At 57.9% G+C, this 7,774-nt stretch overlaps 1 protein-coding gene across 2 annotated transcripts; it reads right to left on the reverse strand.

The window, feature by feature from the left end:
* Positions 1–1,956: 1,956 nt before the first annotated feature.
* Positions 1,957–7,163, reverse strand: Ctdsp1 (CTD small phosphatase 1). Of its 2 annotated transcripts, none has more exons than XM_034498389.2 (7): positions 7,001–7,163; positions 5,566–5,714; positions 5,099–5,203; positions 4,907–4,963; positions 4,244–4,336; positions 3,945–4,130; positions 1,957–3,504 (listed from the first exon to the last, which is right to left on the reverse strand). In XM_034498389.2, the coding sequence occupies exons 1-7, from the start codon at positions 7,065–7,067 to the stop codon at positions 3,376–3,378; spliced, it is 786 nt and encodes a 261-aa protein (XP_034354280.1). In that variant the 5' UTR covers positions 7,068–7,163; the 3' UTR covers positions 1,957–3,375. The 2 variants fall into 2 exon arrangements, with proteins under 2 accessions (XP_034354280.1, XP_076787787.1); XM_076931672.1 differs by lacking the exon at positions 7,001–7,163 and adding an exon at positions 6,016–6,169.
* Between the last annotated feature and the right edge of the window lie 611 nt (positions 7,164–7,774).

Raw genomic sequence — 7,774 nt, forward strand, 5'->3', positions numbered from 1 at the left:
GATTTACCATCAGATTTTTTTTTTCCAGTACTGGGGTTAAAATGCCAGGCCTCAGGCATGCTATGCCCATTTTAACAATGATCAAAGGCCAAGTCACGATGTGGCTGCTCTAAAAAGTTACCTTACTTCTTCCCTTAAATTTCAGGTGGCACGCACGCCTGCACTCGCTATGAAAACTTCCTTTTCTCTTTCTCGGACCGTTTTTTTTCAATTAATTAATCATGCTTTAATTCCAGAAATATTCCCAATGGGCCCCTGAGGGACTTACACTCAGAGGCCTCTCTGGAGTGACTAACACCAAAGAAACATTAACAATGTTCAGTAGTGGCAGCTGATCCTAGAGAAAGAATACTCATACGTAGTATCTCTCCATCACTCTGGAATTAATGACAGTTTTCTTCTTTATCCTCCGACTCCCTCTTTTTAAATGTTTTGTCTGCATGTATGCCTGTGAACCACATACCTGCAGTGCGCTCGGAGGCCAGAAGAGGGCATAGGATCTCTTGGAACTAGAGTTTCTTATGGTTCTGAACTACAGATTGGGTGCTGGAAATTGAACCGGGCTCCTCTGAAAGAGCAGTCAGTGTTCTTAATTGCTGAGCCATCTCTCCAGCTCCAGGAACTAAAGTTGCTTGCGGTAATGTTGAGACGAGTTCCTTGAGAGCAGAAGCACAGCCTGACACTGGCTGGTAGTACTGACAAGGAAGTACCCACACATGTGGTTGAGCTTAATTATGCGTGGGCAGAGAGTGCGCGGTTGCGGGATAGGGGAGCTTGATTGAGTCTCAATGGAAGCTGGTACTCTGCTTGTCTGGTCTCCGGGATGCAAATTTGAGGCGACCGCCGTTTGCATACAGAGCAGGAAACCAAGCCTGATTCTGGCTGAGGGCGGGCAGAAGCCAGGGGCGAGGTATAAATCGTGCAAAAGGCTCTCTGGGTCCTTGCAACTCCAGACCAGAGCTGATTCCGGGGTAGGCTTTTCAGGTGGGAATTTCCTGGCCCTTTTCTATCCGGTAAAAGTAATGGGGCCGGGTAGGGTGGGCAGAATGCGAAAAGGGGCGGCTTCACACCGTTTGCGGACCCCTACTACACAACCACACACACACACACACACACACACACACACACACACACACACACACTCTCTCACACCTGGAGCAAAAAGGAGGCTCGGAGCTAAATTCTTGGTGGTGATAAGGAAGGGATGGCCTGAGGAGGTGGCCTTATTAGACAGGGAGCAGTATTTGGGAAGTGGACACCACCCCTTCTCCACTGGGAGTGGAGGACGTCTGAAGCTCCATGCTTTCAGAGGCAAGCTCCCTAGTCCTTTCCAGACCCGGGGACGCCAAGCTTAGGAGCCCAGGGTCTGTCCGCTAGGGCAGGGAGGCCCCTAGCGACAATCAACGGCTTGGCCCGGCACTTCCTGCCCCGCCCAGGCGGGGTTCGCGGAAGACGAGTTTGGCCGGAGGGGCGTGGCCAACGCTGGCAGGAGGCCGCGGGGCGTAGCTAGGGTACGGCCAATGCGGGCAGGAGGCCTCCGGGCGCCCGCCCCACCCAGTCTCCTCCTTGCTGGCCCCACTGCCCGGAAGGCTGTGGGCTGAGGGCGGCCCGAGTCTGCCCAGCCTTCCGTCTCCCGCCCCGCCCCGCATTCCAGAGGTGGGGGCACGGTGGTTTTTGTTTATTTTTTATTTGTTTAGAGTGCGTGTATCTGTGTGTGTGGGGAGGGGAGACCTCGTGCTAGGGTGCATGTGAGGAGGTCAGAGGACAACTTGTGGGAGTTGGTTTTCTCTTTCCATCACGTGGGCTCTAGCAATCGAATTCAGACCGAGTGCCCGGGCAGTCCGTCTTGGCTTCCTCCTGTCCAGTAGGGTTATGAAAAATAGTCAAAACTGCAGTCACAAGTATGAGACATTTACGCACTTCAAGTCCTCTCCCCCAAAAACCACAGAGGCAGAATAGGAGGGGGTCTAGCTTTCTCTTTAGTTATCACACTGAGGTGCTCAGGTCACAGAGAAGGCACTTAATTGAGAAGTCATCTGATTCCGGCCAACCATATCCTCTCCCCCTTCACCAACTCCCTTGCCACTGGCTTGTGGGTCCACTTAACCCTCACAATCTGGGGAGCGAGCTTAAGGGTCTGAACTCCAGACTCAGCAGGTATGGGGAGGGGCCTTAAAAACGGAAGTCAGAGTTGGCAGAGACCTGGGAGCTGCCCCCAGCCAGCAGGGAGCCATGGAGGAGGTTGCACAGGGTACAGGGAAGGGAGGTGAATTGGCACAAGAGGAGGCAGCTTGGTAAGGTTTGGAGGCCTCCCGAACCCCACAAGAAGGTTCCACCCCCTGTCGATACTCTGAAGGCACATGAAGTCTGGGACTTAGGGATGAGGCACCAATGAAGCAGAGACACCCCCCCCCCCCCAAACCCCTAATAAGCTGGTGGAACTAGCTCACTGCTGGGCACTGAAGGTACTCAATGTTTTTTGAATGAAGAGTAAAAGGGTTGGGACAGACAGAAGACAGGGCCTGACCCCTCAGCCCAGCTTGTTCCATTCAGAAAATAGTTTTAAAAATGTAAAAATCCTTTCCCTCCCTCCCCCAATTTCTGGGCCCAGGGAAGGGTCAAGGGAAGAGTGTCTGTTCCCACCCTTTCCTCTCTCCTTCCCTTAAAAAATCTATATACACATATACATATTTATATGGCACCATGGGGGCATCCTGCCAAGCCCCAGGGCTTTGGGGAGACTTGGGGCTTAAGTGATATATGGAGCAGCCATCAGCCTTGGACAAGCTGGACCGTTCCTCCTGAGAACGGTCCCCCGCTCTTTTACAAGTGTATTGTAATACACTTTCTTCCTCTCCTTCCCACGTAGAAACTGGTGGGGCACCATCATCCCAGGAGGGAGGAGGGGAAGGGGAGAAATTGGTCTCTCTCAGGTCAGCCTAGATCTGGGAAAGCTGGCGAGTAGAGAGGGCCGTATGCAAGGCACTTGGGTGTCCACTGTTCCCAGACTGGGGGAATCCAAGGCATGGGACAGCAAAAACCCTGTCCCTACCCCCAAAGCAGAACTGGGGCGAAGAGGCCCAATTTGGCAGCAGAGAAACATGGCAGCATGGAGAAGAGAAGACAGAAGTGGGGAGCAGCAGGCAGGGCCCCCCAGGTCCCCTGAGAAAAGGGGACGAAATCTGAAGGCACTGACACAGGGACCCAAGGGCTCACTGTCCTCCACGCAACATGGCCGGGGAGACACCTCTTCCCCAGGGCCATGAACATGACATAGCCCACGGGTTTTGTTAACAGCACAAGCAGGTGCCCACAGTCTGCTGGGAAGAGGCGTGGGCCTTGGTGAGGGGCAGGTCCTGGCCCCAAGACACCTCACTAGCTCCCAGGCCTAGGCTGTCTGAGCACTGAGTATACGTCATCCACGCGGCTGAGTTGCTCAAAGAAGGGTAAGAGATCGTGTAGTTCAGTGTCACTCATGTTGTCAAACCACGAGGCCACTGGTACCTGGAGAGACGACAAGAAAGTGAGGAGGGCCAGTGTCCCAGGGTGTCCCCTGTCCTGCCCATCCCTGCCCACATGCCACATACTTTTTGGTTTTTTTTTTTTTTTTTTTTTGACAGCTGACAGTGAAATTCATTTGTAGATGCCAGCAAGCAAAATGTTCACTAACACAGTTAAGCTTACTGTGTTTCATTTAGTAGGATCCTAACTGGGACTTACTATGTTAGTTCTGTCCCACTAACAGGCCATGTCTGGTAGCTTTGAAGACTGTCAGATGGGGACCCCAGTCAGAGGTGAGGACCCTCCATACACAGGCAGGGTGGAATAGTGACACAGGTAATAGGACAATACCAGCCCCCGCTAGCACCCCACGTAGGGCTGGGGAGGCCACCACACATGTGCTCTGGCTTCTGTCTCAGCCTCCGGGTCTCAGGTGTACTCACGGCGTTGTCTGGATGGAAGACGTATGAGGCGGGTGAGTTGTCTAAAATGAGCACACGCCGCAGGTCTCGGCCCAGCCTGCTCAGGTCCTTCACATAGTTCCCCCGGTGGAAGACACATGACTCTCGAAACAGCCTGGCACGGAAGGCTCCCCACTTGTCCAGCAAATCAGCTACAGGGTCTGCATACTGGGGTAGGAGGTTAGCCACCTCAGAGTGAGTAACGTCCAGGGCTGCATCTAGATACATGTTCACAGTGGGTGGGAGGGTATGGTTGACCCAGACCCCTGGCAAGGGCTCACCTTGGCAAGGCTGGCAGTGAACAGCACACACTCAAAGAGCTCGCCCATTCGCTGAAGGAACTCATCTACGTGGGGCCGCTTCAGCACGTAGACCTGGGGAACGAGCCAGTGAGGGGGGCTGCTGGCCCACAGGCTTAGGGGTGATCAACAAAAAGGGGGCAGGACTAGTGAAGGAGGTAGGGCAGTCTAGAGAGGCTGGGCCACAAGCTGCCCCAGTCACCCCCCTTCCTAAAGAGGATTAGAATGTGATTCCGGTGCTCCCACCTCACCTAGTGGGGGTCACTCCCTTTCCCACATTGGTTTTATCCAAATGCAGGAGTCCAGGTTAGCCCTCTCACCCCAAGGCTGCAGGGCACCGGCCCCCGAGCCAAGTAATGGAGAACAGGCTGGCCAGCACCACAACCTATCCTGAATTACTTGAACTGGGTCCCGGGCAGTGGGGGGGAAAGAGAGCTCCACAAGACAGGACCAGGGGGAGCCCAGCCTGCAGGTCTGGGAGTCTGCCTCCATCTCTGGAGGACCAGGTAGTCTTGGGCTCTCACCCTCTTTGAGCTTTGGACATGCCCCACTTATCAGTGTTCCATGTGGGGCTCTCTCAAGATTGGTGGGAGGTACCTGGGTGTAGTGCAGACACCAAACCCCCCACCTCCCTCTGCCCCTCACCTGGTGGACCACTCCATCAATCTCCACCGGGATGATGAAGTCAGCGTTGTTCACAGGCTGTGAGGAAGAAGGATGGCTGCAGCTGATGCTGAGGGAACCCCCAGGGTGGAAATCCAGCAGAGACCTCCCTCCCTGGCCAGGGCAGGCCCCCCTCTAGAGACTGTAGGCTGAGAACTGCTGGGCAGGGCCCACCTTGAAGGAGCTGTGCACCAGGGTCTCGTCCAGGTCGATGACAACGCAGATCTTGTCTGAATCCTGGGCTTTGGCCTCGGGAAGCAGGTACTGGACTGGGGTGTGCTGTGGGGAGGGGGTGGTCTGGGAGGGCACCTCCTACACGGGCCTCCCTCCCCAGATCTCTACCTGAGCAGCCAACCAGACCTTCTACCCCCTCCCCAGCTTTGGGTCTTGCAAACCGCGAGCCAGGGGTAAGCTATATCCTTCTTCCTCACCTCATAAAGTTCCCACCATTAAGGAAGTGTGGGCTAGAAGGCTGCGGTGGGGGTTGGAAAAGGGGAGGACCTAGTGGACAAGGCTCTCCCTCTCGGTACATTTTAGGGTCTGCACGTGTGTCCGTGAAGTTCCGCCCATGCCCCTATCTGCCAAGTCCACTTCCGGCCAGGTCCAGGTGCACCTGCAGTTCCCTCCTCATTACCACAAACCTTGGGGATGGCGCCATTTTCCTCCACCAGCAGGGGAGCCCCACTGTGGGAAGGCAGAGGCTCCCCATCATCTCGGCAGACACAGCAGAAGAGGGAGTGGAGGATGCCCCGACTCCGGGGCTTCTGGGAAACTGCTGACTTCTGGTCACCTGAAGCAAGAAGTGCGTGTAGGCACACTGGCCTGCAGGGGCTGCGTGCACCCGGGTCTCAATCCCGAGCAGAGAGAGAGCGGTGAGCCACAGCAGGGTGGCTCTGGCTGGCTGTCCTCCAGAAAACGCCCCTTCCAGGGGCTCCCACCACGGGCCACTCCAGGGCTCCTGTAACTCTGCGACTTAAGGAAATCTGGTGTGGCTAAGAAGGCAGCCACTTTAAGGAGTAGGTGGCTTGAGGAGGGGACCGATTTTTCTCACGGTTGGTTCTCAATCATCTGACCCCACAGGTGGACCTTACCTGAGCAGCCCCTGCTCAGGACCGCCAGGGCTCGGGGCCCCACCGTCCACTCCCACTCTCCCTCCATTCTGTCTACCCAGTGAGTCCAAAGTCCTCATTGGGCCCGGGCCCAGAGGCCAGTGTCCCAGGGCTGTCAGCCCCGCCGGCCCCACCTCCTTCACCCCGCCCCGTCTCAACCTTAGACTTACTGAGAGGCAGCGGCCCGTCTAACTGACAGACTTACCCCACCAAGCCTCTTCTCTAATCCTTTCTGCTTCCACCCCCCCCCCCCAAAAAAAAGAGCTAGGACTGGACAGGGGACAAACCCCGAATGACTTCCCAATCTTGAAATCCACACGGGGAGGAGGCGAACCCCACTCTTGCCAGCCCCAGGGGCTCCGCATAGGCGGGCCCCTTACAGGGTGGGTGCGAGTGTGCACAGGCCCGACGCCACCCCGCCTGGCCTGTTGCAGCCGGGGTGCCGTGTGCCCAGCTGGACACAGGGCCCCCCAAGTCTGCCTTGCAAAGCTAGCGGCTCTCTGCCTCCGAAGGTGCCGTCCGCACCTCCACGCGTGGCGCCCAAGTTTGTGAGAACCTGGCTGTGTGTTGGCGGGAGATCCCTGCAAGACTCCCCAGCCCGCTGTCACCCCGGCACCCCTTCCAGACCTCAGCCCGGAGGGGGCGGAGCCTCAGCGGGCGGCCGCCTCCCCCCCCACCTTCGAGTCCCATTGGCGCCAAACTGGGGGAGGGGGCGACGCCCGGGAATCGGCAGCCTACTAGCCCCTCGCTTGCCTCCTGCCTCAGTTTCCCTACCGCAAGCACACACACGAGCGCACTAGTGGCGCCAGGCCCCGCCCAGCGCCTCAGACTCTCGCGGAGTTCAAACTCTCTCCGGCCCCACTGGCGGGGGCTCGGGCTGGGCCGAGGCGCCCGCCCCGGACAGCGGCAGCCGCTGCGGCGCGGGGACGGCCCCTAGCCCCGTTCTCCCCTCCCGCCGCCTGCGTACCTTTGCCCCGCAGCGGGCCCCGCGCCTCCTCCTTGCTGATCTGAGTAATGACGGCCGAGCTGTCCATGGGGCCCGGCGCGCTCCGCTCCGGCCGGACTCTGGCCCCGGTGCCCGGCCTCCCCCCCGGCTCGGGCCGGAATCGGGGCGCGGGGGGGAGGGGAGGGTGGGAGGGAGGGATCCCCGCGAGCTTCGGAGGGGAGGGGAGCCAGGTTCTCGGGGGGGGGGGGGGGGGTGGGGGCGCGGAGGAAACTTTGTTACAACATGGAGTTTCCTCCCCGCGAGGCGGATGCAAACATGGAACCCGGGCGCCGTTTCAAGGCTTCCCCTTAAAAGGGCAACGGCTTCGGCGCGGCTGGGACTCGGCCGTAGCTTTCATCACTTCTGGGGCCCGGCGGGCTGGGAGGCGGGCCGGGTTCCTGCGGAGATCCAGGGGGCGTCGCCTCTCTTCCTGCGGTGTGCTGGCTGGACCAAGCGTCTGCGGCTGCGTGGCAGAGCGGACGGCCGTAACCCGCCGCTGCGGGGCCGCGGAGCCCCGGGGCTTGAGGCCCGCCCCAAGCGCCCGGTCCGGGAGTGCCGGAGGACGACCGGGCTCCACCTCCGCGCATTCCAAAGTGCTGAAACGAGCTGCCTCCGTTTGTTCCTCTGGAAAATGGGATGACGCTAACTTTCTGTAAAGTGGGTTTTTAATTATTTTTTTTTTAATTTTTGAAATGTTTTTTTTGTGTATGGCCTGTAAATGTGTATGTGCACCACATATTCGCAGCGCGCTCTGAG

Source organism: Arvicanthis niloticus, chromosome 3, assembly GCF_011762505.2.
Source record: "Arvicanthis niloticus isolate mArvNil1 chromosome 3, mArvNil1.pat.X, whole genome shotgun sequence".
NCBI classification, from domain to species: Eukaryota; Metazoa; Chordata; class Mammalia; order Rodentia; family Muridae; genus Arvicanthis; species Arvicanthis niloticus.

Excerpts from the sequence above, each read along its gene's own strand:
- Ctdsp1 (XM_034498389.2), bottom strand. The coding sequence starts at position 7,067 with ATGGACAGCTCGGCCGTCATTACTCAGATCAGCAAGGAGGAGGCGCGG. Across the intron at positions 5,204-5,565 it reads AAAATGGCGCCATCCCCAAG|CACACCCCAGTCCAGTACCT; the intron begins GTTTGTGGTAAT and ends CCCTCCCCACAG. Across the intron at positions 3,505-3,944 it reads TCTTCCATCCAGACAACGCC|GTACCAGTGGCCTCGTGGTT; the intron begins GTGAGTACACCT and ends TCGTCTCTCCAG.